The sequence below is a fragment of the Podarcis muralis genome, chromosome 13 (assembly GCF_964188315.1).
Source record: "Podarcis muralis chromosome 13, rPodMur119.hap1.1, whole genome shotgun sequence".
NCBI lineage: Eukaryota > Metazoa > Chordata > Lepidosauria > Squamata > Lacertidae > Podarcis > Podarcis muralis.
In genome coordinates, this window is record NC_135667.1 from 10,963,537 (window position 1) to 10,990,927 (window position 27,391).

Sequence of the window (27,391 nt, forward strand, 5' to 3'; positions counted from 1 at the left end):
ACCCGTAGTTTCTGATTGGTTGGTTTGCCTGAGAAACCTTCCGCCTTTGGGCGGGCAATTCATTCGCGGGGTACGATTTAAAGGGGAAGCAGCAGCCGGAGCCCTTGAAACGAACGTGACTCAAAGGTGAGCCTGGCCCAGGGAGAGTGGGCCATCCCAATAATCAAGCAGGGAGCCTTAAAAAGAATAAAAGGAATTACTTCTTTCCCACCCCCCGTGCAGATTTCCAGGAATTCCCTCTTTTCCATGACGTAGCTACGAAGCGACCTGTGGTCCACGGAAGCTTGCGCCCTATTAAAGTTGTCTCTCTTCCATGTGCCACTGGACTCTTCGTCTTTTGTCCCCATCGGCCCGCCTTGCCCATCTCTTCTCCCGTTTGATATAATAAGCACTGCCCTTCTAGATCAGGCCAAAAGGCCATCTAGCCCCAGTCTCCAGTTTCCAGCTGGGGGTGGTCAGATGATGCTGGACACGATTAAAAGCAACAGCCCTCCCACCGCCTTTCAGGAGTAGCTAGAGTGGTGCCACATCGTTCAGTTCCAGCTCCGCCAGCCCCAGTGAGTGTGGCCAATTGTCAGGGATGATGGGAGTTGTAGTCTCACAAGCTCTGGGAGGGCACCACATTGGCCATCCCTGTTTTGGAGGATCAATAAGCTACTAGTTAATACTGTAGACCCTCCAGATTCAGGGGTACCCTCCTTCTGAACCTAGAGGGTCTATTAACTCTTCAACCTTGGATCTCCAGATGTTTGCTTACGGTAAAGGGACCCCTGACCATTAGGTCCAGTCGTGGCTGACTTTGGGGTTGCGGCACTCATCTCGCTTTATTGGCCGAGGGAGCCAGCGTACAGCTTCCGGGTCATGTGGCCAGCATGACTAAGCCGCTTCTGGCGAACCAGAGCAGCGCACGGAAACGGTACCTATTTATCTACTTGCACTCTGACATGCTTTTGAACTGCTAGGTTGGCAGGAGCAGGGACCGAGCAACGGGAGCTCACCCTGTCACTGGGATTCGAACCGCCGATCTTCTGATTGGCAAGCCCTAGGCTCTGTGGTTTAGACCACAGTGCCACCCGCGTCCCAAGGGTGACTCTTCAACCTTGGATCTCCAGATGTTTGCTTAGCCAATGGCTAATTGGTGGTGATTGGAGTTGTAGTTCAGCAACATCTGGGTACCCCAAGTTGAAGAAGTGGTTTAAAAAAACCTGTCCATGATGGATTTGTCTAACTCTCTTTTCAAGCTGTCAGAATCAAGGGCCACACCCGTGTTTATCTTGATGCCATCCTCATGTTCTTAGGAACATCCTTGTGTTCTTTACCAAGTCCCATCACTTAGCTCAGAGCTGCCTACACTGCCTGGCAATAGTTCTCCAGGGTTTCACCTGGAAATGCCAGGGATTGAACCTGGGACCTTCTGCGTTCAAAGCAGATACTCAGCCACTGAGCCACAGACCTTCAGCCCAAACTATGGCCCTTCCCTGTGTACATTTCTGTAGGCATCTGCTGTAGGTTGTGTGTGTGAAAGAGTAAGAATATGTAAGAAGTGAATCTGTGGCTGTTGGCATATACAATGTTTAAGAACTGGTGCCTGAGTTTGATTTTTCTTCCTCTTCCCTCCCTTTCCCCCTTTCCTTGTGTGTCGTGTCATCATACAGCTTTTGTCCTTCGTATGCTGAAGAGGCATCTCTCTATATCCTGACCTTGGATGCCTGAGTTATATATTAGGACTCGCCTCTTCCTGTGACGGTGATTTGTTTTAAACTGTTTTTAATATTGCTGTACTGCGCCCTGGGATCTTGTGAAGGGCAGGTAAGAAATCAAATAATTAAATATTATCTGAAGAAATTAAGCTGGGGTATTGGAGGTGATGACACCTGTAATGTTCAGCTTCAAATTCTTTCCAAAAAATCAGTGCACTCACATGAATCTTCCCCCCACTTTTCTTGCAGGCAGAAGGCCATGGATAATGAGGTGGGTCCACAGCCGCAAGGCCACCTGCTCTTTGGAGGAGCCTTTTCTGCTTTCCTCCCTCCTGGAAGCCTGGATGTCAGGTACGTCAGACCCTGGGGGCAGCAGTTTGATTGAGGGTATCGTCACACCCAAGTTCTTCCAGCAGAGAGTTCCCCTTTGCTTTGCCCCTAAACTAAGAAAAGAGGGTGATGTTGTTGTTTAGTCGTTTAGTTGTGTCCGACTCTTCGTGACCCCATGGACCAGAGCACGCCAGGCACTTCTGTCTTCAACTGCCTCCTGCGGTTTGGTCAAACTCATGCTGGTAGCTTCGAGAACACTGTCCAACCATCTCATCATCTGTCGTCCCCTTCCCCTTGTGCCCTCCATCTTTCCCAACATCAGGGTCTTTCCCAGGGAGTCTTCTCTTCTCATGAGGTGGCCAAAGTATTGGAGCCTCAGCTTCATGATCTGTCCTTCCAGTGAGCACTCAGGGCTGATTTCCTTAAGAATGGATAGGTTTGATCTTCTTGCAGTCCATGGGACTCTCAAGAGTCTCCCCCAGCACCATAATTCAAAAGCATCAATTTTTGGGCGATCAGCCTTCTTTGTGGTCCAGCTCTCACTTCCATACATCACTACTGGGAAAACCATAGCTTTTACTATACGGACCTTTGTCGGCAAGGTGATGTCTCTACTTTTTAAGATGCTCTCTAGGTTTGTCATTGCTTTTCTCCCAAGAAGCAGGCGTCTTTTAATTTCGTGACTGCTGTCACCATCTGCAGTGATCATGGAGCCCAAGAATGTAAAATCTCTCACTGCCTCCATTTCTCCCCCTTCTATTTGCCAGGAGGTGATGGGACCAGTGGCCATGATCTTCGTTTTTTTGATGTTGAGCTTCAGACCATATTTTGCGCTCTCCTCTTTCACCCTCATTAAAAGGTTCTTTAATTCCTCCTCACTTTCTGCCATCAAGAGAGGGTGATAGAGGGAAGTAAAGTCTTTCCTGCATTCCCTTGCATTTTTAAAAAATACAATACACAATTAGCTTGTGGATTTAATTGGCCTAAGAGATTGTGCTAACTTATAGCTTATATGTCTCCCCCTCCCCTTGCCATCTCTTTAATTAAAAAAAAGGATTGGATGCAATCATGGAAGATTACGAGGAGGAGGGTTTTATTTATACCCCGCCCACCTGGCTGGGTTTCCCCAGCCACTCTGGGCAGCTTACAGCATATATAAAACATAGTAAAACATCAAGTATAAAAAAGCTTCCCAATACAGGGCTGCCTTTCAGATGTCTTCGGAATGTTGTGTAGTCCTTTATCTCCTTCACATCTGAAGGGAAGGTGTTCCACAACTTAGAAGGTCCTCTGCCTTGATGGGCTTATTAATGGCTATCAGCCGTGATTATGATAAATGGAGCATCCATGAGCAGGCACAGTATTCCTCAGATTACCAGGTGCTGGGAGGAAGTGGCAAAGTGTGGCTGTTATCATTGGGGTCTGCTTGGAGCCATCTGGTTAGGCTCTGTTGGAGCAGTTCTTTATCTTCTTGACATCCACAGGACGGGTGCCACTACCGAGAAGGCCTTCTGCCTGGTTCCCTGTAACTTTGCTTCTCGCAGTGAGGGAACCAGCAGAAGACCCTCGGAGGAGGACCTCAGTGTCCAGGCTGCGCAATGGGGAAGCCTCATAAAGCGGCTGATACCTTTAGCCCACCTGCCCTACCTTAGCAAAGTCAGGCCGGTCTTACTCGATTCTCCCATCTGACCCAACTTTTCCCCTTCCAGTGAAATGCGCCAGGTCCCTGATAACCAGGAAGTCTTTGTTCACCCCAGCACGGATCAGAGCTTCATCGTAGAACTTCTAGAGTACCAGGCAGATGTCCCTGACGAAAATGCTGCCAGGTTTGTGATGGGAATTGGAGTCCTTTTGTTGTGAAACAGAGTTTTGCATGAAGAACCCTAATCCTAAACTGACCAGCTGAGATTTAAATACACACCTGCTCAGAGAAATCTCTCTTATCATCACCTGTAGAGAGGGCTGATTCTCAACACTGGTGGGTGGGTGGGGGAAATCATGAGTTTTGTATTTGTAAATCTTCCTCCAGACCTTCATAAAACGTTTTCTCCCTTTGGGCATTTATCTGATGTAGTTCTGCATGAGTTTAAAATACAAACAAAAAACAAGCAGGGAAGCCTATTTATTTCATTCCACGCAGGAATCGCTTCCCAGGAACCGTCTCGAAGCAATTTTGCAATAATAAATGCAATAATATGTTGGGCAGCTCACCATGCAAGGCCACTCTTAGCCTGCAGTAACAGAGCAAAGACAGGAGAAGGGGATGTAGCTCAGTGGGAGAGCGCGTGCTTCGCATGTACGAGGTCCTGGGTTCAACCCCCAGCACCTACAGATTTTTTGAGGAGGGAAGAAACATCTGTTCTTCAGCACAGCTTTCCTGAAGTGTGCTGCTTTTTCTTTTTTTAAATCCCTTTTTAAGATTTTACTAGGGGTGTGTGGTTTGATTCACTTTGCATTTAAAGCTGCATCTTTGAAACAATTTGAGAACGAAACACAGGCATTTTTTCTGCACTTTGCGATGCAGTTCTCTAACCAACCATTGTTTATGGAAAATGCATATACAGTGGTACCTCGGGTTAGGTACTTAATTCGTTCCGGAGGTCCGTTCTTAACCTGAAACTGTTCTTAACCTGAAGCACCACTTTAGCTAATGGGGCCTCCCACTGCTGCTGTGCCGCCGGAGCACGATTTCTGTTCTCATCCTGAAGCAAAGTTCTTAACCTGAAGCACTATTTCTGGGTTAGCGGAGTCTGTAACCTGAAGCGTATGTAACCTGAAGCGTATGTAACCCGAGGTACCACTGTATATGGGGAAAGTGTGTGCATACAGAGCCATGCAGTAGAGAGAATTGTGTACAGAAATGCATTCCGTTAGGGAAAGTTGCTCTCAAAAATGTTTCCATTAGAACTGCGTACGAAAAACAGACTGGAAAAATGAGAAACGCAAGATCCGAAATAGACAGATCTTCCCATCCCTGCTCTTAACGTGTTGCTTTGGAAATGCTAAAACATTTCCCTTGCTTTTTCTCTGAACCTTTGGATGGTTATTAAGGCAGGACAAAAATTGAGGTTGTCCGTGGCATCTTATGCTCTTCTAGCGATTTATTTGAACTGGGGGAGAGAAGAGAATGATTGTGAAAACATCCCACCAGCAGGGAAGTATAGGTCACATCCACACCATAGATCTAAAGCACTCTAATGCCGTTTTAATTGTTGTGGCTTCCTCCCAAGGAATCCTGGGACTGCTAGTTTGTTGAGGGTTCTGGGAATTTTAGCTCTGCGAAGGGTATCCTTACGACACCTTAGTGCCCCTAACAGACCAATAATGAGAAAAGTGACCACATGGTGGCACAGATCAACCAACCTGAGAATGGTCAGCAGGTGGTGAGCCAGGGGATGTAGCTCAGTGGTAGAGCGCATGCTTTGCATGTATGAGGTCCTGGGTTCGATCCCCAGCATCTCCACTTTTTGTTACTCCTTGCTGTGCAGGGAATAATAATAATTTATTTATACCCCGCCCATCTGGCTGGGTTTCCCCAACCACTCTGGGTGGCTTCCAACAGGATATTTAAAACACAGTAAAAGATCAAACATTTAAAACTTCCTTAAACAGGGCTGCCTTCAGGTGTCTTCTAAAAGTCAAATAGTTGTTTATGTCTTTGACATCTCGTAGGAGGGTGTTCCACCGAGAAGGCCCTCTGCCTGGTTCCCTGTAACTTTGCTTCTCATAGTGAGGGAACCGGAGCTGGACCTCAGTGTCCGGGCAGAACGATGGGGGTGGAGACGCTCCTTCAGGTATACTGGGCCAAGGCCGTTTAGGGCTTTAAAGGTCAGCACCAATACTTTGAATTGTGCCTGGAAACATACTGGGAGCCAATGTAGGTCTTTCAGGACCGGTGTTATATGGTCTCGGTGGCCGCCCCCAGTCACCAGTCTAGCTGCCGCATTCTGGATTAGTTGTAGTTTCCGGGTCACCTTCAAAGGTAGTCCCATGTAGAGCGCATTGTAGTAGTCCAAGGGAAATGACTGAGGGGCTGTTAAGGAGATCAGCCTAACAAAGGGAACTGGTCTGACGGGTTCAGCAGCTGCTTGTACTAGATTCCAAACCTCACCAGCTACAGAATCACAGGCCTGGAAGTGACCCACAGATATCATCCAGGCTCTTCCCTATCCTTTAACGCCCCCCCCCCCCAAACAAACATCTATCTATCTATCTATCTATCTATCTATCATCTATCATCTATCATCACCTGCATTGCAGGGAGTTGGACTAGATGACTCTAAAATTCTATGATTGCAACAATAGGTATGTTTTGATAAGTGACAAGTTTTAAACTATAGTTTCCTTTTTAATGCAAGCTGAAGCTTTTAAAAAAAATTCCTTTCCTTTCCTCACCTAGTTGGCAGCAATGTGTAGTCAGAGGTTTTCTTTCATTTTCTTTAGTAGTAGATATTTTAGTGGAGACACTGCAGACCCAGGAAGGGGATGTAGCTCAGTGGTAGAGCGCATGCTTCGCATGTATGAGGTCCTGGGTTCAATCCCCAGCATCTCCAGGGTGGTTCTTTTTTCCCTGTTGCCGGGTGGCTTTTTGTGCATCCAGTGTGACTGGAACACAGGAATCTTCTTCTTCTTTTTTAAAGAAGACACTCTTACACACTACAGTGGTACCTCGGGTTACAGACGCTTCAAGTTACAGACTCCGCTAACCCAGAAATAGTACCTCGGGTTAAGAACTTTGCTTCAGGATGAGAACAGAAATCGTGCTGCGGCAGCAGGAGGCCCCAGTAGCTAAAGTGGTGCTTCAGGTTAAGAACAGTTTCAGGTTAAGAACGGACCTCCGGAACGAATTAAGTTCTTAACCCGAGGTACCACTGTATTTTTTTAAAAAAATAAATGCTCTAGCACATACACACATGGGTATATAGCGAAAATCAAGTAAATAAATAAAAATACTTAACTAAAAGTAGAAATTGTAGAAAGGTTTTGACAGATTTTTCTGAGCACTTGGGGGTCCAAAGAAAGTAATTTTTCCGAGACATTTCATTCTGAATCTGCTAGACAGAGCCAGGCAGAGGATGACGACAGGTGAGTGTTCTGTCCCCGCCATCCCGTCCCCCCCCCCCCCGGGAAACATAAATCCTGGCTATTCCCATGCATACACAGTTACAGCGGTGTAGCGTGGGTTGTCAGCACCCGGGGCAAGGCAAGTAATTTGCGCCCCCTAACCCGGGGCAAGGCAAGTAATTTGCGCTCCCTAACCCCTAACCTGCCGTCGCTGCCAGCTTCTTCTTGCTGCTGCCTGGGCTGGGGTATTTACGGTAAGGTAGCCATGGCGGCGGCGGCAGGTCCGTGTCAGGTGATCTGAGGCGAGTTGCCCCTGCCGCCGCCGCCCAAACGACGCCGCTTGCCCGGAGGAGGAGGAGGGCAGAGAGGCGAGGAAAATGCAACATGGCCCAGCAGCTGCAGCAGCGGGGCTGTGAGGAGGGGCTGCCTGGCGCGCCCTCCGTGGCCCTGACGCGCGGGGACCGCGGCCAGCACTGAGAGCCGCTGCCAGCTCGTCGGTTCCGCGAGACATGGGGCTCTGCTACAGCCTGCGCCCGAGGCTCTTCGGCGACTCCGGAGACAGCGAGCGCGCGCCCCCCCCAGATGTTGCGCCCGGTGCGGCCGGCCCCCCCCTGCACCCCCCACGCTACGCCACTGCACAGTTAGCATTCCCTTGTTCTTTCTCTGCACCCCTGGAGTGGTGGCCGTTAAGACAGGACAGAAAGCGATCTAATTTTTAACAGCTTCTAGCAAATAATGTGCTGCCTTCAAATTGCAGAGTTAAGAAAGGATTTACAATGCGGTCCATGGCAGGTTTTCCGGGGCGTATGCCAGACTGCGTTCAGGGGTGCTTTTCCTCAGGGGAAGTGTTGCTATGCAGGACTCCAGCCTTAAATGTGTTGTGTGCAGGGAGAAAAGCCTAAAACGCATGGAAGGAGATGTGATCTTTAGAGCTGCCCTAGAGGTCCTTAATGCTAAAATTGAATGCATTGCACCACCAACCAGGATGGAAGTTCTTTCTCGGCTTCCGCAGATCCTGGAGGCTACGTTCTGTCTCCACGCTCAGAGGCAGTAATGCTTTTAAGTGCCTTTTAAATGTGTTTGTGGGTGGGTGGGGGTTTACAGTTCAGTTGTTTTTGTTTTAACTATTTGTGCTTTTGTCTCTGTGAACCGCCCTGAGATCTTCTGATGAAGGGCAATATATAAACCTAATAATTTATAATAATAATAATAACAACCAGAGAGTACTCAGCAGCTGTGGAGCCAGGGGATGTGGCTCAGTGCTGTGCATGTATGCGGTTCTGGGTTCCATCTCCACTTTTTACTCCTTGCTCTGCAGGCAAACGAGAAACGTAAGGAAGGAACTGCACAAGAACCTTCATGTGAACCATTCAGTCAGTGTTAGAAATTGAGATGCAGTGCTGCCTCGCAAGACGAAATTAATTCGTTCCGCGAGTTTTGTTGTCTTGAGATTTTTTTCGTCTTGCGAAGCACGGTGTCGGGAAAGTTTTGGAAAAGCTTCAAAAATCACCAAAGTCTTTAGAAACCTCAGAAAAGGCTACCACACCGCGTTCTATGAGTTGCTCCTCGAAGTCAAGTCACAACTGTATTAACGGTGTTAAGAAAAAGGAAACAAACTTGCAAGACGTTTCCGTCTTGCGAAGCCACCCCATAGGGAAAATCGTCTTGCGAAGCAGCTCAAAAAACCAAAAACCCTTTCGTCTAGCGAGTTTTTTGTCTTGCGAGGCATTTGTCTTGCGAGGTACCACTGTATAAAAGCTAGGAGCTAAATGGCACCTTAAACCTAGGTTATGGGTGCAACAATGGAATGTCTAGGCACACTTTTTATATATAACAAGAATACAAAGCTGAAAATGAACCAACTGCAGCTGAAATACTATGCTCATTTTTCACATGGTCTAGTCCAGGGGTCAGCAAACTTTTTCAGCAGGGGGCCGGTCCACTGTCCCTCAGACCTTGTGGGGGGCCGGACTATATTTTGAAAAAATAATAATGAACAAATTCCTATGCCCCACAAATAACCCAGAGATGCATTTTAAATAAAAGGACACATTCTACTCATGTAAAAACACCAGGCAGGCCCCACAAATAACCCAGACATGCATTTTAAATAAAAGGACACATTCTACTCATGTAAAAACACCAGGCAGGCCCCACAAATAACCCAGAGATGCATTTTAAATAAAAGGACACATTCTATTCATGTAAAATCATGCTGATTCCCAGACCATCTGCGGGCTGGATTTAGAAGGCGATTGGGCTGGATCTGGCCCCCAGGCCTTAGTTTTCCTACCCATGGTCTCTAGTCCTTCCCCTGCCCACCCCTCCTGATATTCTTAAAAGGGTCTCTTCTCCAGTCTTCAGAGAGTAGCTGGAAGTGGGGAGGCAGGAAAAAGCTCCTCCTTTCCTTCCACTCTGCAGTTTTAATCTGAAATCTTAGGCGCAGTACTGCACCCAGAGCTCAGAAACTGCTCACACTAATGAGATTCCCTGCCACAAAACGCGCCTAGAACAATGGGAGTTTCGAACACTGCATTCAGTTGGTGGAATCCAGATTTGTTGAAACCTAAGAGGGTAAATGAATGTCAAGCATAAATGAGTTTCTGGATCTGTTTGTAGCTAGGTGTGCCCCACTGCCTAGGTAGGCAGGCAGGCAGGCAGGCAGATAGATAAATATGCTCCTTCTGCTTTGATAAGAGACAGATGCTAATTTCTAGCTTCCTGTTTTAATGTAACCTGAGGCTGAATGATCCCTTCCAGCTGGCAACAATGGGTTCTCAGAGACACATTTAGTTCCTTGAACAATAGATGCTTTGGTGGAGGCCTCATAGAATCAGGAAGGGGATGTAGCTCAGTGGTAGAGCGCATGCTTCGCATGTATGAGGTCCTCGGTTCAATCCCCAGCATCTCCATGTTCTTCTTTCCTTTTAAAAAACTGGTCCCCCCCCAAAAAAAACAATTACAAATACAGAAAACTATAAGTATGGTCCTCTCCAGACACATGCACGCCCCCGCCCAATTATCCAGATTGCAGTATGAGAAGAACACAAAATGGTTGGCAGCATACAAATGAACCACTTAGCAATGACAAAGTCCAAGGTTTGTGGGCATAGAAAAGTACAACTTTTGTTTTAGGGGCTTTCCTCCTACTATTTGGGGACTTGCACAGAGTTCTTAACATGGGGTACAAAGAGGATGGTGGTTGGACTAGATGGCCCTTTGAATCTCCTTTCAGCTCCACACTTCTATGATTTTATGCCTTCAAGCTTGCAGGTTCTGCTAAGTCTTTTACAAAAACCCCAAGATCCAACAACTGGGTGGATAAGGCGTAACTTTAAAAAGACACACACCAGGATTTGTTTTGAATACTTAGAACTGAGCTGAGCTCACAGTCCCTTCACAGAATAATCCCATTCCTGGTTATTGCTTCTTCCTTTCAAGAGCAACCTAATCTGAAAAAAGGTGGGTGGAGTTGGGCACTGCCATTTGTTCCTGCCCTTTTAAAACAATTGGGAGTCAGGCATCCTTGCTGATCTGTGGCAAGCCACCCTGATCCCCACTCCTGTTCTAGATAACATCTAAAGAGACAGAATGAAGAAGAGCAAACCCCCGGTTTAAAGGTGTGGACATTTAACATTCAGGGACCAGTGGAAGAATATTTCAGGCTTCCAGTTTTCAATTGCTGTTCTTCAGTGAAGGACCTTTAAAGCTGCGAAACAGCTGAAATAGAATATAACAGGAAGTTTGATTTTCATAATATGGGCATGAATTGAGACAATGGTCTCACTATAAGTATTAACCATCTTAGGATGACTGTGTTATTACCAAAATGGCTGCTGTTGTGGGTGGTACTTCGCGTACGTACTGTGAGTTGTACTTTGCGTACAATTGGATTGTTACGGATTGTTCTTTCTGCATTTTATCGCCCTTTGATTGTCACTGCTCAGAACTCTTCCCTCTACACCCATTAGGACAATAACACACTGTTGCCATATTATGAAAGACTAACAATTTAGTTTATTTCTGTGCAATTTTTCATTTCACCTTGACTCTCTTGTGTAAGGTGAGGAACAAATGGAACAAACCATGAGAGCACTTCCAGCCTGCAAGAACAGGAAGTGGGGATGTAGCTCAGTGGGAGAGCGCATGCTTTGCATGTATGAGGTCCTGGGTTCGATCCCCAGCATCTCCAGTTTTGCCGAATCTTTGCCTGGGAAATGCTGGATAGAATGTGAGGCTTGATCTCTGCTTACCTATAAGATACTGTAGGTCACCTGTTGGTCTCTGGTGTTCACATCTTTTCCCCCTCCCCTTTTCCAACCAGATATCACTTTGAGGACATAGCTGGTGCTTCTTCCAGCGCTGAGATTTTGAGCCAGGAAACGTTTGCTCCCCATCTCCTAGCTCTGGAAGGCTGCAGCAGCGCCTGGGGCCTCACTGCCCGCCAGCTGGTGGCCAAGTTTGATGAGGAGGTGGGTATCAGGGCTGCCTGAATAGAACTTATCAGGAACTTTGATTCTATCAGTATAGGCATAAATAGAGACAGGGGTTTCCCACCCCAATGCAGGCATAAATTAGCCCAGCAGTGTCGCCTGGTTATCAGTTGGGAATTTTTCTCTCAAGGATTGCTCAAGTTTTCTCCAAGGTCTGCTCAGGGGGGCAGAGGGGTTGCTTATTTATTTATAAAAATATATCCTGCTTCATCATTAGGGGGTGGGAACCAAAGTGGCTTACAGCAAGAGTATTTATATATAATAAATAAAAAGCAGGCAACAAGTTAAAATTAAATGCCTGCTGAATTTTTTTTCTATGCCATCCAACTTATGTAGGCAATTAAAAATATAGTTGATGAACTATGTTTTTAAATTGCGTGGCGAGTTCCCGCCCCCCACCAGGATAAATAAAGACACGAGACACCATAATTTAAGGTTAATTGGGCGAATTAGGCCACAACTTTATTGAATTCAGGAATGAGAGGCATTGGCTTAGGCATTGGTCCTAACGACTATCCGGCTCCAGCCCAGTTGCTGGAGACACGGGGAAGGGTTAACCTTATATCGGGGGAGTCTCCCGCCGAGGCACGTCGACTAGGAGCTCCCCCGGGTCACCGCTCTGGGGCGTGCCTTTGGCCCTCACCTCCATAGGCTTCGGACAGGGCCACGCCCCCCGGAGTCCTTTAACGGACCACCCTTCGGTCGCTGGGGGGAGGTGATGGCGTTCCTCCCCACACACACATCCTCTTAACCCCTTCTTACCAATGCCTACCGCCAATGCTGAGAAGTTGTGACGAGTTGCTACGAGGTAGGTGAAAAACCAAAAGGCCAGAAATCGCCAATTGGGAAAAATTCCTACCATGCCCCTTGCGGCGACAGACCGAAGTCCATAGCAAAGTCAATGACCTACCTAAGCCTAGCTAAAGGGACGGAGGGTGGGAAAACGTGGGGACGAGCCGGCGAAAAGAGGGCAAGCCCCCTCCGTGCCGGCCCTAAATAGGGGAGGCCACGCCCCCCCAGCCAGCCAGCTGATTGGCTGGCTGGGGGGGGGGCAGACCCGACCGGGATTCCCCTGCTCTCGCGGGGGCTGGGATCAGCCCCCGCTCACGTGGGGTGGGCGTGAAGCCCGCAACCCCACCTCCTGGGCAGGCCGGAAGTCGCTTTGCCTACATAAATTTGAAGGCATATAAACATTTCCAGCAGGCATTCAACGGTTAAAACAGAAGGTGTCTGCTTAGAATTCGTTCTGGAAGAGGGACTCCCAAACTTCGTTTCCTCCTCTTTCCCCTTTCTCTTTCTTTCCACTAGAGGTAGGATAGCGAACTTGTGGCCTTCCAGACACTGCAAGACTCCCATCCCTGATCACTTGCCACGCTGGCTGTGGCTGATGGGAGTCCAAACAGCAGCTGGAAGGCCACAGGTTCCCTGTCCCTCACCCAGAGCCTAGGTAGCTCAGTTGGTAGAGCATCAGACTTTTAATCTGAGGGTCCAGGGTTCAAGTCCCTGCTTGGGCGTTACCCATTTTTGTGGCTGAGTTCAATCCCCAGCACTGCCAGAGAAGGCTAGGATTTGGAAGGACCAGTTTTTAAAAGCCGGGAGAGAGTGCCTTCTCTTTTCAACATTCCTCTTCCAATTCTACCTGCAGTTTGTTACGGGTACAGGGAATTGTAGCTCTGTGATGGGTAAACTACGTTTCTCATGGTGGTTTTTTTTTTAACACTCTCATTTTCTTGAGTAGTGTCTTTGCATTTGGAGGGGGGGGAGGATGCTAGGTGATCAGAAAACAGAAGGCCAAGAAAACAGTTCCCAAGGGCTTTGATGACTCCCTTTTCGCTTACAGGCCAAGAACGAGGTGACTCTACATTTGGTCTTGCTGCGCCTGCCCCAGTACGGGACAGACCTGCTTCTCACCTTCAACAACCCCACCTATATCCAGTGAGTATACTTGAAGAATTGTTTGCAGACTGAGGACCACATTCGCTTCTCCCTCTTCTTCATCCAGGCAAGCAAGGACGCATTGACCAGCCGGGCAGAAATACCCGAGGAGGGTGTGACGGGGGAAGAGTCTCAAGAGCCAGAAAGAGAGGCTGGGAAGGCAACATTTGGCTCCAAGGAAGGCTGAAGTTCCCCACCCTTGCTGTAAAACAGATACAGTAAAAGCTCTGCTAGGCAGGCTCCTGGTCATAGCTGTCAACCGTCCCTTATTTGGCGGGAAAGTCCCTTAACCCAGCGCCGTGTCCCGCTGCTATCCCTTAAGTTTCCCGGGTTTCAAAGGAAGCAGCTCCTCTTCCTCCCTCCCTGCCGGCCAGGGAGGAGGGAGGCTCCAACTGTGTTGCTTGGCTGCGTTGCTCACCCAATAAGGAGTCTAAGAACGACTGGGGGGTGGAGCTTGCATGCCTTGTGCCGATCAAATCAGCCGCGTTGCCTGGCGACTCGCCTTTGCTCAGCGCTTCCCAGCGGAGAGGTGACAGTGGTTTTCCTTGCTGCATCCCCTTTGCCGGGTTGCTGCGCTGTGGGAACCACTGCTTGAGGCTTCGTTTGGCTGCTGGCTGGGCTTTCTGCCTTTGGCTCGGAGGGGCTCAGAAGTTGAACATACCTGTGCTTGGAAAATCCCTTATTTTGGCTGCTGATCCCTTATTTTTGAGGCTGCTGGTCCCTTATTTTCAAATCTGTAAAAAGCTCCTGGTGCAGGGCTTTTTAACATCTTAAAGGAAAGGTGCCAGTCCTCATGGAGGAATTCTGCATTGCTTCTTGAACACACGGGCACAGCAGAAAGGCACTTTGCAGAGGTGGTGGTAAAGAGGCAGAGGCTGGCTGTGTGTGTGTGTGTGTGTGTGAGAGAGAGAGAGAGAGAGAGAGAGAGAGAGAGAGAGAGAACACAAATTTGGAGTACTCCTACAGTAACACCCCCCCTTCCCTTTTTTCCTCTGGTGCCAGTCCTCTAAGCAGCAGCGCAGCCCCAGGAACAGAGGTTCCAGCTTCTCCTTCTCAGCCTCCGTGGACAGTGGAGCTTTTCCACACCTTCGTACGCAGCGTGCGGCTCCTCAACCCCGGCATCTTTGGTTAGGACATCTCCAGGATGCAGCTGCATACCATCTGTTCTGCAATCCCAGAATCGTTTGGGTGAAGACCCTTAAGGAGGCTACTTCTGGTTAAATGTCTGGATCATCCATCTGCTGCTTCGGCTCTCTGGGCATGGACTCTGATTGCCCAAAGGACATTTGCATGGCAGAGGGCGGTTTCGTGGCACCTCCGCTCCCAGAAGGTGGTTTCAGGTCTCCCCCCTGCCTTTGGACGATATTGGCTTGCTATGCTTCCGTTTGCCTTTGGAAGGGGGTCTATTCCTCTCCGCTCCAACTATGTACCCCACCCAGTTCAGGGAGGGAAGCTGGACTTGTCCTTCCAGGTTGCTGCACCTGTTTGCCAATGTATCAACCACCTTCTCCAACCTGCCTTTTAAATTTCCTGCAACAAGGGTGTTTTGGTGTATCGGTCCGTTAGAACAAAATTCAGAGTCAATTAAAAAATACAAGATGCCTTTTATTTGGACCAACCAATGTTTATAATATGGGGTATAAGCTTTTAGAGTCATACATAGCAAATTCTTGGGGTTGAGGACCAAAAGCAGATGTTCATGAGGTGTTTCTTTTATTTTTCTCTCCTACACATCCTCATCCCCCTGTTGTTGTCAATATTTCAACTAAGGTGGTTCTTTCAGACTTCTTCAGGTTATATATTGCCCTGTGCTAGGGTGTCAAGTTGCACAGAGGCATGCTGGGAAAAGGCAGTAACTGACGATCCTTTGAAAATATATATAAAAACGATATACTTCTTAGTCTTGCATTAAAAACCCAGTCATATATATTGCTCAGTGCTAACTGGAATTCATAGGTCCATTTTTAAGGAATGATGTGTATGGATTGCAAATAAATGTTACTCCAATGATAACTGGAATAAAGACCTTGCCGCCTCTTCTTCCTGGGGCTGCAGCTATCAGAGCATGAGTTGAGCTAGATTTACACACCCTGCCTCGCCATTAGCCATGCTTGCTGGGGCTGATGGGAGCTGCAGTTCGGCAACATCTGGCAGGCCAGAGGTTTCCCACAACTATGGCAAAAGCACTTTTCTTAGCGTTTGTGTGGTTTGTTGCTATACAACGTGGTTTAGTCACAATCGTGATAAAACCCTGGATCTCCTACATCTTTGGACAGCCGTCACTCTCCCCCCTTCTCCTCAGATTTGAGAGGATGGAATCAAAAAGTAACCTGAATTGCCATCTCCCGACAACTGAATTTTAATTTTAGCTGAGACTGGGAGTAGTGGAAGGAGAAATATTGCACTCTAGTGCCACCCAGGGGCTGGCCTATTGCAACTGGATTCTCATGGACACAGGAGGCCTATGAGGCCTACCTACTACAATGGTTGCTATGGAAACGCCTTGTGAGGCTCAGCAGGCCTCTTTGTCTAAAAACGTGGCCAGCCACAAATCTTTCTTTGATTGCTTCTTGCTTGGGGCTGTTGGGCAGCTGGCCATGGACTTAGCAGACCATAATAAGCAACTGACAGAAGGCTACCTTCACCTTGGTGGGCTGGCCTGGGGAAAGGGGGCTGCTTTGGGTGCAAAAATCCTAAAACACGCTCGCCATCCACAATCGTCTCCTCGGTTGATAAGCTACGGCCGCAAGCTTTGCTATTTGGGGAAGGGTTTTGTGGGCATATATGTATATATATATATATATTTAGATGTATGTATATAAAGCATCTTCCCAAATGTGCAGCCAGCGAAAGAGAGAAAGGTCCAAGCTGGTGAGAACAATCACGGGCAAATTCAGCTGCCGCGTGATGGGTTGCAATGCTCACCATGGCCCCAGAGCCAAGGTCAGAAACATCGCAGGACGACGACCCTGGCCTTGCAGATGCGAGGGGAGTTCAAGTAGGCAGCCGGCAGCGGCCGCCGCAGCTGACATCATCGCTTCTGCTGTGTCCAGCCGCTGTAGGACCGGCGTAGCTGGTCCCAAAAGAGGAGGCTCAGGATGGTGTGAGGACCGATACGGAAATAGGAAGCGCCTAGGCCTTTGTAGATCCCAAAGAAACCTTCCGAACGGATGATTTTGGAGAGGCAGTCAAAAAGGCCCTTGTACATCAAGCCCTGCAGTAGAAAGAGAGAAGAAAATTAAGCTGTGTTTTTATTTCCCCCCTTTCTTATAAAACTCGCTGAGGTCTCAATCCAGACTTCAGCTTGCGTTCTCCCACTTTTCCCCGGGGAAACCTAATCTTTACAGCTGAATTGCAGGAAACATCAATTGGGTTTCTCCCCCACCTCCACCCCCCAAAAAGGATTTTGGGAAGTGTAGTTTGTTAAAGTTGCTTGGAATCGTAGCTCTGCGAGGGGTAAACTATAGTTCCCGAGATTCTTTGGGTGAAGCCTTGTGGTTTAAAGGTACGGTTTGGATGTTACCGTAGTGGCACTTGCAAAGAAACCGTGGGCACCAGGAAACTGATCAAGACAACAACCAGGGATGTTTTTAAAGGCAAAAAGAGAGTACTGGAGACGGAAGGAATTGATTGTGTATAGATAACAGGCAAATATTGGTAGTTTATAATATCAGAAGGGGGATTTTCAAACAAAATCAGTTTTGACACTGGATTACCAGAAACTTGTTTATCTAAATTCAGATGGATTTGGTTTACAAATTCAGAAGGGGAGAACTTTCACACTATTTTTGAGAGGCTGGTGAGTAAATGTTTGAATTGCTCAATTGGTTAGCGCTCCATGCTAATGACACCAAAACTCTGGATTTGATCCCTGTATAGGCTGTGAATTCTTTTTAGGAAGGGTCGCAGCTCAGTGGTAGAACATCTGCTTTGCAGGCAGAAGGTTTCATGTGGGGGGCTAAGAATGTCCCCAGTCTAAAACCGTGGAAATCAGCGATGACAATACAGTGGTACCTTGGGTTACATACGCTTCAGGTTACAGACTCCGCTAACCCAGAAATAGTGCTTCAGGTTAAGAACTTTGCTTCAGGATGAGAACAGAAATCAGGCTCCGGCGGCACAGCAGCAGCAGGAGGCCTCATTAGCTGAAGTGGTGCTTCAAGTTAAGAACAGTTTCAGGTTAAGACCTCTGGAACGAATTAAGTACTTAACCTGAGGTACCACTGTATCAGTGATTTGATTCGAGATACAGTCAGCTTCCTAAAAGATGTAACTATGCACATTTCCCCACAGAGGGATTTACTTCCAAATAAACATGCATAGGATTGGCCTGCAAACTGATTTTCGCTTTCAGTGAAATCCAGTTTTTAAATCTTATTTGTAACCTTATTCTAAAATGTTAATGAAAGCTTCCAACTTCCGGGAATCGACTGGGAAATCTGAGATGGACAGAGAATGAGTGGGGTGAGTTAACAGTAGATCTGGGGGCAAGGTGGGATCCAGACCAAGTTAGCTGCACTTAGGTCCCATTGAAATCAACGGGACAGGTGACTCATGACACACACTTAAGCCCCACTGATTTCAATGGTGCACAAATGCAACTAATTTAACCTGGATCCTTCCCATGGTTTCCATCTTCGCCCTTGTCCACCCTGCCGCTAAAACACACCAATAGCTCATGCTTTCTCACCTTGTTTCTCCCAAGCCATGCTTACCTCACCTCGGGGTCCTACAGGCTGATTGTAGAGGCGGGTGCTGGCCACATCAAAGGGTGTCATGGCGACAGCCACAGTGACACTGCTCGTCATTCCAGCACTCAATGCCAGCAGCCAACTGTCCTTAGGGAAGATCTGGGGATGGGAGATGGGAAGGATATGGAGTGAGTGATCAAGAAGGAGCAGGTGGAAGGACCACAGCTCAGAGGCAGAGCACTTGGGAAGCAGGAGGTCCCAGAATCAATCCCTGGCATCTCCAGCCAGGGCTGAGAAAGTCACTTGTGTAAAACTCTGGTGATCCACTGCTAGTCAGTGTAGACCAGAGGTGAGGAACCCTGCAACCAGGCCAGATGTGGCCCACCAGGCCATTTCCGCAAAACTGTGCCAACCTGCCATTATATGTGATGACAGGTGTGTGGCAGGTAGAGATGTGGGCTGATTGGATGCTCATGCAGCTGGTCCCTCCCTGCAGTACAGAGGATTGAGCTCTCCATACATCTGCTGATGGGCAGATAGTTCAGCCCTGCTTAGCCGCTATCTCCTCCACCATGTTGGCCAACTCTAGGCAGGTCCACCATGTGTCAGTCACTTGACATCATATAATAAGAGCAGTTCAACGGTGGAATGGTCTCCCTTGGGAGGAGATGGACTCTCCTTTTTAATCTTTGAAGCAGAGTTTAGGTGGCCATCTGTCACGGATGCTTTGGTTGAGATACTTGCATTGCAGCGGATTTGACTAGAAGACCCTCCAGGGGGCACTTCCAACTTTATAATTATATGATTCTATGCTGCCAGGTTATTAGTAGGTGGGTGGTCCCAAAGTTGGCCATGTGATGGGTGGGAGGGGGATATAAAGAACTGGCCCACCAAGACCAAAAGGTTCCCCATCCGTAGTGTAGACAGTGCTGAGCTACATGGACTAATGGTCTGACCAATGTGGTCATGAGCTCTAGAAGCAGGAATAGTGCAGGAACCATCAGCTGAATGCTTTATGGGTTTGCAGCCCATAAGCTCAGGGATTTAAACTGAGCAGAGAATGAGCATTCTGAGAACCACGTGCTTTTATTTTGAAATGAAACATGCAAACCCTTTTGGACCTGAGCACCAAGTGCAAAGTACCTGGTGGCATCTCAAAAGCAGAGAAAAACTTCCAGTAGATGAGGGAGGAAGAGTTCCAGCATCTTACTCTGCTCCTTGGCACCAGAGCCATTTTTTCTTCCCCACAACAGGCAAAAGTAGAATAAATTTACACAAAGCAATCACACAGATGCACATTTCTTTTGTCTGCATTATGTATTCAGTTTACAGGAGGGTTTTTTGGTATAAGATTTGAACCAATGTATTAATTATCTTTGGGACGCGGGTGGCGCCGTGGGTTAAACCACAGAGCCTAGGACTTGTCGATCAGAAGGTTGGCAGTTCGAATCCCCGCGACGGGGTGAGCTCCCGTTGCTTGGTCCCTGCTCCTGCCAACCTAGCAGTTCGAAAGCACATCAAAGTGCAAGTAGATAAATAGGTACCACTCTGGTGGGAAGGTAATCGGCGTTTCTGTGCACTGTTCTGGTTCGCCAGAAGCAGCTTAGTCATGCTGGCCACATGACCTGGAAGCTGTACGCCGGCTCCCTCAGCCAATAAAGCGAGATGAGCACTGCAACCCCAGAGTTGGTCACGACTGGACCTAACGGTCAGGGGTCCATTTACCTTTACCTATTAATTATCTTAAAAATGGGCAGCAGCACACACACACTCCTGGCCTCAGCCGTCCTGAATGCAATAGAGAATCCACTCGCAACCTGGTCTCCTGGCACAAATCAAGCCCAACTCGTAATGCAAATAGCAATCCAAACACAATTAAGCCCTCTGGGGAAGGTTAGCAGGTTGACATCATACGTACAACAAAACCACCAAACAAACAAAAACACACACTTGAATGGATAGATTCTGAAATACACTATTTGGGCTTGAATGCTCAGAGGTGCGAGGGAAAGAGCAATGTCACCATGACTTACTTAGGGCAGTTATGAAGAACCTTTGCCCCTCCAAATGTTGATGAACTACAACTCCCATCAGCCCCAGCAGAAAAACGGCTAATGGTCAGGGATGATGGGAGTTGTAGTTCAGCAACATCTGGAGCACTCAAAGTTCCTTCACACCTGACTTAGGGAGTGTGAGTTCAAAATAAACCACAGATGCATACCAACCTAACTTTGCCAGGTGTGGGCTGCTATATTGCACCTATACGACAACTAGCATCTATATCCATCAGAGCAGAGTGGATCCCCAAATCCCACCAGCACCATTGCAATCCAAACCCAGGATGCTGTTGCAGTTGCTATGGTAACACACAAAAGCCCAGTCACCTCTACATCTCTGCACCCTCTTTACCTCAAGTCGGCTAAAGAATTCTTTGGAAGAAGAGAAGGTAGCAAGTTGTGTAGAAGAGCCAACCATGACACGAGGTGCAGCTGAGAGGGACCCGCGCCACAGTCCCAGCACGCCGTGCTCTTTGTGGATCATGGCCAGAGCATGGAGCATCCCCTGAGCATGGGAAGAGAGAGAAAACGAGAACCAAATGTCCCCCTGAAACGTCATTGGTCAGATAGGACTGAAACGTGCAGCCAGTTAGATCGTATAAAGAGCTTACTACATCAGGCCAACATCCTGTTCTTACAGTGGCCAAGCAGACGCCCTGGGGAATCAGTTAAAGATATTGTGATATATTGTGATGGGAGCTGCAATTAATTGGGCACCCGGTTTAATGGTTCGCAATACAAGGTCTCGTACTGTTGGACTCCAACTCCCATCAGCCCCAGCCAATATGGCCAATGGTTAAGGATGATGTGAACAGCAGTCTAACATCTGGAGTCCCAGAAGCTCCCACCACTGGCCAAGACATTTCCAGCATGGGAATATAGAGACTTATTCTGTTACACTTGTAAGGCTGAAGGAACAGCATCCGTTTAAAGCACATGACTTCCCCCCCAAAAAAATCATGGGAACTGTAGTTTAAGGGTGCTAGGAATTGTAGTTCTAAGGGGGTAAACTACACTTCTCAGAAGAAATCATGTCCTTGAAATGTCCCTTAAATGTTTGGCGGGCACACAGTCTAAGTGTTTTATAAAAGGCTTAGACATTCCGTCGTTGAGTGTGTAATGCAGGGTTTTCCAAACTTGGGTCTCCAGCTGTTTTTGGAATACAATTCCCATCATCCCTGACCACTGGTCCTACTAGCTAGGGATTATGGGACTTGTTGTCCAAAACCAGCTGGAGACCCAAGTTTGGGAAACTCTGGTGCAGGCTTCCTCAAACTCGGCCCTCCAGATGTTTTGAGACTACAATTCCCATCATCCCTGCCCACTGGTCCTGCTAGCTAGGGATCATGGGAGCTGTAGGCCAAAAACATCTGGAGGGCCGAGTTTGAAGAAGCCTGCTCTGGTGTAACACAACCCCATCCTGCAATACACATTTTTGCCATTGGGGGCAGCCCGCTGAGAACAAGACACAGGTGGGCAACCTGTGGCCTTTCACATTTTTGAGCACCAACCCCCGTCAGCCCATGTCCATAGAGCAAATGGCCAAGAACTATGGGAGCTGGGAGTCCAGCTACATACAGAGGGCTGCAGGTCCCCTACCCATTTCCACATGATTTCCTGAAGCATGTGAATGTGAAAGGAGAACATCACCTTGTCTCTCTGGAACCCAGCCATCCTCTGTGGCCGTTGAGTACACTTCATCAACGGTGTTGCTGGCTGTTCCTGGTAGTGACCCCCACGGGGAGGCCTGGATGCTGGGCAACCCTGAGGGTTGCCAGGGTAATAAAATCTTTTCATGGCAGATACTGTCCCCTTGGTACAAGCAAGCTGGGGGTTCTTAAAGGGCCAGCATGCCTGGCTAGGCCCCTGAAAACTATCACCAATGCTCTTAAGGAAGGGCCTTAGCTCAGGAGCAGAGCTCTGCATGCAGAAGGTTCCATGTTCAATCCAGGAAAGCCACTGCAAGCCAGTGTAGACAATGCACAGCTAGATGGACCAGTTGTTGACTCTGGACAATGTAAAAAACCGAGCGAGCCCCACATACCTGGTGCTGGTATTGGTGCCCTACAGCGATCTCAGCAGCGGACTGAGCCTGGATGTGGGTCTTCACCTGCAGTGGAAATGAAAGAAACATCCTGTCACAACATAGGTAAAGGGACCCCTGACTATTAGGTCCAGTCGTGGCCGACTCTGGGGTTGCGGCGCTCATCTCGCTTTATTGGCCGAGGGAGCCGGCGTACAGCTTCCGGGTCATGTGGCCAGCATGACTAAGCCGCTTCTGGCGAACCAGAGCAGCGCACGGAAACGCAGTTTACCTTCCCGCCGGAGTGGAACCTATTTATCTACTTGCACTTTGACATGCTTTCAAACTGCTAGGTTGGCAGGAGCAGGGACCGAGCAACGGGAGCTCACCCCGTCGCGGGGATTCGAACCGCCGACCTTCTGATCGGCAAGCCCTAGGCTCTGTGGTTTAACTCACAGCGCCACCCACATCCCTGTCACAACATAAGGGGCCTATTAATAAAAATAAGGATATGCCTCCCTATAGAGAAATGCCATCTCCGAAAACCAGAAACGACACTTCCGTTCCAGGGCAGGGAAGTGTTTCTCAGGTGGAACTTTGTTCCATGAACCAGGGCATTCAAACGCCTACATTCAAGGCTGTCCAATATTTCCAAGTATAGGAAAACAGAGTGCGTTACTTAACACTTACACAAACGCACACAAAGGCTGCCCTGTAGCATCTTGCTGTTGGCCAGTGTTGGCAGGGAGGAGGATGCAGGAATGGATGGACCACAATGACAAGATGTCCAGAAAGTCAACAGCTGACACTGTGTGACAGATAATGACAGTGTTTTGATCTCAGGGACTTTAGGACCCAGTTGGTTGTAAATGAGAGAAAAATAACAGCTTTGTGTGTCTGTCCCTCCCTGTGTTTTAAATGCTGAGGACTAGTGTGGCGTATGTAGCATTTAAAGGAGGATCTTTTCAGCCTAGGCACCACATCCCCTCTTGGCCAAATCCCCAACAGCTAGCAGCAGTGGGTGCTGTCAGATGGATAAAAAGGGAGTAATTGGAAAGTCATTTTTGACAAGACTGTCCATGAACTTAAATTGGCCTTAAGACCAGTGAGACAAATCAAGACGTACGTCTTGAAGGGAAACTGGGGCTTTACCTAGGAATGATTGCGTCGACAGAAAACCACAGAAGAACTTCAAGTTGGAACTCAGTGATAAATATATATACCGTATTTTTTGCTCTATAAGACTCACTTTTTCCCTCCTAAAAAGTAAGGGGAAATGTGTGTGCGTCTTATGGAGTGAATGCAGGCTGCGCATTCCAGAAGCCCAGAACAGCAAAAGGGATTGCTGCTTTCGCTGCGCAGCGATCCGTCTTGTTGTTCTGGCTTCTGAGATTCAGAATATTTTTTTTCTTGTTTTCCTCCTCCAAAAACTAGGTGCCTCTTATGGTCTGGTGCATCTTATAGAGCAGAAAATACGGTATATATACATGCCATACCAGCAACAGAGGCTGCGGGTCCATTAGAGGAAATTGGGCACTGCGCCACCAGCCCCACTGGGCTATTATTCCTTACAACCAGCCCAAGGCTTCCTCCTGAGTCTCAGTGTTGCTTTTGTGAGACTCAGCAAAGAGCAGATGGGGAGAAAACCAGAATCAGTGGGCTCTGTTTGCCATTGGTTGTGGTGGTGAACCTACTACTGGTCTCCCTGCCTTGCACCCTACCAGTCCCCATTGCACATCAGGACAGACACATGCAAAGTTTCATGCATCACCCAGTTCTACACAGCACACAAACCTGACTTTCTTGCCACTCAAGATTGCAGAATTCCGGAATTGGGACGACGGAATTCCACCCACCCAGAGGTGTAGGAAGGTCGGGTGGTTCCCAGCACAGAAAATTTATTGTCACCCTCCCCCCACAATGATTTTTTTTTTTTTTGCCTGCAAAAACGGTTTTGCATTATTTTATATTTTCTTACAAAGGAATGTGGATTCTGGGCCTCTGATAACAAGTAGGCGACTGCGGACAATACTTAAATTTACAGGATGGATTGTGTTTTGTCTTGTGTTATTTTATCTATATTTATTGTTTATTTATTTAATAAAATTTATTTTAAAAAACCTGCAAAGTGGTTTATCAAAACAAAAAAACACCACAGCAGTAAAATCACCAATCCTACTTTAAAACATACAAAAGCTAAAATATTAAGATCAAAATTACTTCAACTTCCTAAGCATCTAGGAATGCTTGCCTAAAGAAGAATGCTTTTAGCAAGTGCCCGAAAAGAGTCTAGCAAAGGCACATGCTTTGTTGCAATAGGCGGGGAGTTCCAAAGTGCAGGTGCTGTCACAGTAAACAATGCAGTACAGACATTATGTATATATCTTGACCCTGCTCCACTGAACTGAAATTTCAGCCTTCACGACATAGGAAAACGGCCAAATAAACAGCTGTTTTGTGGAGGAGGGTCAATATATTAACTGATATGCATGAAATTTCATATATAGCTATATAATCCCTAGTGTAGTAAGATAAGACATTTGGAGCAGGCATTTTCATAAAAAGTTTTTTTATGAACCTCCCTAGTAGGGCAGTAATTGTTCTTTGATAATTTGTCACCCCCCTCCATGATGGTACCTGGGGTGAACCGCCCCCCCGCCCCCCTTCCTACACTCCTGCACCCACCTACCCAACGGCTTGCAACCCCTCCCCATCCATCCCTGTACTGATTCCCCACGCTTTGAGACCCACCATATAGATTGGGCTGCTCACGGTGGCACTGACCACCCCGGACAATGCCCCAGCCACGGTGGTGCGCAGAAGGCTGATGCTCCCGTCGGAGGAGTGAATGTAGCCCGCCGTGTCGGCGATCCCGTAGAGGCCCAAGCGGAGTCCGTTAAAGCCAAACTGGTAAAACAAGGCGGGCAAGAGGCCCCGCTGGAGAGCTGACAGGCCGTCCACCCGTCCAATGGTGTAGAAGGCATGAAAGACGTTGCGGTAATGGCGGGTGTAGGTCCCCGGAGCACGGAGCTCTCCTTGCAGCTGCATGCGGGTCTTCACCACCTCCAGCGGGTTGGTAAACAGGCAAGCCCCACAGGCTGCCACCCCACTGAGGAGGAAGTCCATTGTTGGGGAGCCGAGGGAGAGAGATATACGGTTGGGGTGGGTGAGGGGAAGGCAGGCAATGTGGGCTTTCTATGGAAGAAGACCAGGTGTTATAAGGAGTTGGGGGAGGGGGACAAAGGACCTGGATGGATTAGGGGGATATACCCCCACAAAAAACCACTGGACCTTGGTTATAGGTCTCCAGAAGGCCAAAACAGCACTAGTGCTGGCATTAGCAGATGAGAAATGGAGGGAAACAGAAGCTGTGAAGGATGGAGTAGAGACATTTATGGAAGGGTCAGCTTTGAGCAAGGAGGAAACGGGCAATCTAAAAGGTCCCAGAAACTTTCAGGAGCTAAGGGATCAGAAGGGGTGGGAGGCAGCGGGGTGACTGACGATTTTAGATTTTCCTTTTTTCCAGGTTGGGGGAAAATGATATTCAAGGAACTGAGAAATTAAGGGCTGGAGGAAACAGGTTTGAGAGGTGCGAAGCTAGAATTTGAAAGGGGTCCAAATAGAGGCATAATTTGGGTTTGGCGAGGCTAGCAGGGGGAAATGTTATTTTTAAAGCAGCTGATCAGTGGCCAACGGATCCCAGGCTATTTGGGATCCAGTCTCTGAGGAAGATTCTGCTGCACAGCGGTGGGGGGGTAAAGAGAATATGGTGATGGATGGAGAGGAAGGAGCCGGACTTCTGCACCACTAATGGGAGCCGGGATGGAGGACCGCAGAGAAACCAGGGGTGGTGTTGGGGGGCAACCTTCCAGGGAAATCACAAAATTAAGGACAGGGTAGGGGGCATTGGGTGAGAAATCTGGGGAAATGCGGGGTGGGGTCCGCTGTCAGATGGGAAGCGGGATCCCCGGTTCCTCACGTGGCCAGTGCGCAAAGGCGGCGCTCCCACCAAAGATCTTCGCCCTTCGCCTCCTCCTCTCCATCTGAGCCGGCGCCGGCTTTGCCGGGAGGTAATACCCGCAGCGGCAGGGATGGGCCACGCCCCCAACCGGCGCAGTTGTCCAACGGCCGGCCACTTCCCACGACGTCACTCCTCTGGCGCACCAATCGGGGAAGCGATGCCTGACGCGCCCCCTCCTTTTTCCTTCTCTGCACAGCCGTGGTGGGCGGGGCCTGTTTAGCCCAGCCTGACCTGAGCGCTCCAAGGGCTTATGAATGAAAACCTGGCGGGTTAAACCAGGACAGGCGGGAGGGAAAATGCGATTTTTCTTGGGGGGGGGGTGTCTGTCTTTCCGCGATCATCTCGATAGTAGAAGCTACTGTGCCAAACTCAATTTCTGCAGAAGCGATGCGGGTATGAGGACAGGCAGACTTGCTCCGGAGTCAGCCCAATGCTGCGTGCATTGGGCCTTAATAAACCGAATTATTCTTATTAGCGCGTAGGATCAGACCCTTACATCAAAATGCCAAGACTTTCCTTGGGGCGAATGACGATGCAGGAGGGCTGAGTGCTGCAAACGACCCGAGTGTGCGCCTATCTGCGTCGCTTTCAAGGGCATTGGTGGGCGTGAGTAATTAAACTGGATTAAGTTTGCAAGGCGCGCTTGCAGAGGGCACATGCCCTTTGGAGTTCCGGAGCGATGGACAGGAAATGCCGGGGCCTGAATCCCCGCGGCGGAAAGGTGGAACCGAGATCCGCCAGAGGTAGCCAACGTGGTGCCCTCCAGATGGTTTGGACCACACTTCCCATCATCCCTGGTGGTTGGCCATGCTGGCTGGGGCTGATGGGAGTTGCAGTTTACCGAAACCGCTGGCTGGCGCCGCATTGGCTCCCTTTGCAATCGCTCTCCCGGTGATTCCCCGAGGGCTGGGTGAAATACAAAATACGTGCACGCATGCAAAGCATTTACAGTATAAGCAGGGACTGAACTACAACTCCCATCATCCCTGATCATTGGCAATGGGGGCTGAGGCTGATGGGAATTGGGGTTTATCCACAGATCCAAGAGATGGTCTGCTCAATGCATTGCCGCCTGCA

The 27,391-nt window shown here is 48.5% G+C and overlaps 2 protein-coding genes and 6 non-coding genes across 10 annotated transcripts; 7 read left to right on the forward strand and 1 right to left on the reverse strand.

The window, feature by feature from the left end:
- RANGRF (RAN guanine nucleotide release factor) lies at positions 1 to 15,545 on the forward strand. 2 transcript variants are annotated; one of them, XM_028703998.2, is made up of 7 exons: positions 1 to 126; positions 1,656 to 1,809; positions 1,950 to 2,051; positions 3,740 to 3,856; positions 11,419 to 11,566; positions 13,428 to 13,522; positions 14,525 to 15,545. In XM_028703998.2, the coding sequence occupies exons 3-7, from the start codon at positions 1,960 to 1,962 to the stop codon at positions 14,652 to 14,654; spliced, it is 582 nt and encodes a 193-aa protein (XP_028559831.2). In that variant the 5' UTR covers positions 1 to 126; positions 1,656 to 1,809; positions 1,950 to 1,959; the 3' UTR covers positions 14,655 to 15,545. The 2 variants fall into 2 exon arrangements, with proteins under 2 accessions (XP_028559831.2, XP_077773062.1); XM_077916936.1 differs by lacking the exon at positions 1,656 to 1,809 and having other exon boundaries at positions 35 to 126.
- Positions 4,290 to 4,361, forward strand: TRNAA-CGC (transfer RNA alanine (anticodon CGC)). Its single transcript has one exon. It is a non-coding gene; the product is annotated as a tRNA-Ala (tRNA).
- TRNAA-UGC (transfer RNA alanine (anticodon UGC)) lies at positions 5,422 to 5,493 on the forward strand. The gene has a single exon. It is a non-coding gene; the product is annotated as a tRNA-Ala (tRNA).
- TRNAA-CGC (transfer RNA alanine (anticodon CGC)) lies at positions 6,512 to 6,583 on the forward strand. The gene has a single exon. It is a non-coding gene; the product is annotated as a tRNA-Ala (tRNA).
- Positions 9,935 to 10,006, forward strand: TRNAA-CGC (transfer RNA alanine (anticodon CGC)). Its single transcript has one exon. It is a non-coding gene; the product is annotated as a tRNA-Ala (tRNA).
- On the forward strand, positions 11,215 to 11,286 carry TRNAA-UGC (transfer RNA alanine (anticodon UGC)). Its single transcript has one exon. It is a non-coding gene; the product is annotated as a tRNA-Ala (tRNA).
- TRNAK-UUU (transfer RNA lysine (anticodon UUU)) lies at positions 13,029 to 13,101 on the forward strand. The gene has a single exon. It is a non-coding gene; the product is annotated as a tRNA-Lys (tRNA).
- On the reverse strand, positions 15,107 to 26,766 carry SLC25A35 (solute carrier family 25 member 35). Of its 2 annotated transcripts, none has more exons than XM_028703995.2 (5): positions 25,045 to 26,763; positions 22,315 to 22,380; positions 20,623 to 20,775; positions 18,238 to 18,372; positions 15,107 to 16,736 (listed from the first exon to the last, which is right to left on the reverse strand). In XM_028703995.2, the coding sequence occupies exons 1-5, from the start codon at positions 25,417 to 25,419 to the stop codon at positions 16,554 to 16,556; spliced, it is 912 nt and encodes a 303-aa protein (XP_028559828.2). In that variant the 5' UTR covers positions 25,420 to 26,763; the 3' UTR covers positions 15,107 to 16,553. The 2 variants fall into 2 exon arrangements, with proteins under 2 accessions (XP_028559828.2, XP_028559830.1); XM_028703997.2 differs by having other exon boundaries at positions 16,565 to 16,736; positions 18,243 to 18,372; positions 25,045 to 26,766.
- Positions 26,767 to 27,391: the final 625 nt, after the last annotated feature.

Excerpts from the sequence above, each read along its gene's own strand:
- SLC25A35 (XM_028703995.2), bottom strand. The coding sequence starts at position 25,419 with ATGGACTTCCTCCTCAGTGGGGTGGCAGCCTGTGGGGCTTGCCTGTTT. Across the intron at positions 22,381-25,044 it reads TGAGCAGCCCAATCTATATG|GTGAAGACCCACATCCAGGC; the intron begins GTGGGTCTCAAA and ends TTTCCACTGCAG. Across the intron at positions 16,737-18,237 it reads CTGTAGGACCCCGAGGTGAG|GGCTTGATGTACAAGGGCCT; the intron begins GTAAGCATGGCT and ends TTTCTACTGCAG.
- RANGRF (XM_028703998.2), top strand. The coding sequence starts at position 1,960 with ATGGATAATGAGGTGGGTCCACAGCCGCAAGGCCACCTGCTCTTTGGA. Across the intron at positions 11,567-13,427 it reads TGGCCAAGTTTGATGAGGAG|GCCAAGAACGAGGTGACTCT; the intron begins GTGGGTATCAGG and ends TTTCGCTTACAG. Across the intron at positions 13,523-14,524 it reads AACAACCCCACCTATATCCA|TCCTCTAAGCAGCAGCGCAG; the intron begins GTGAGTATACTT and ends CTCTGGTGCCAG.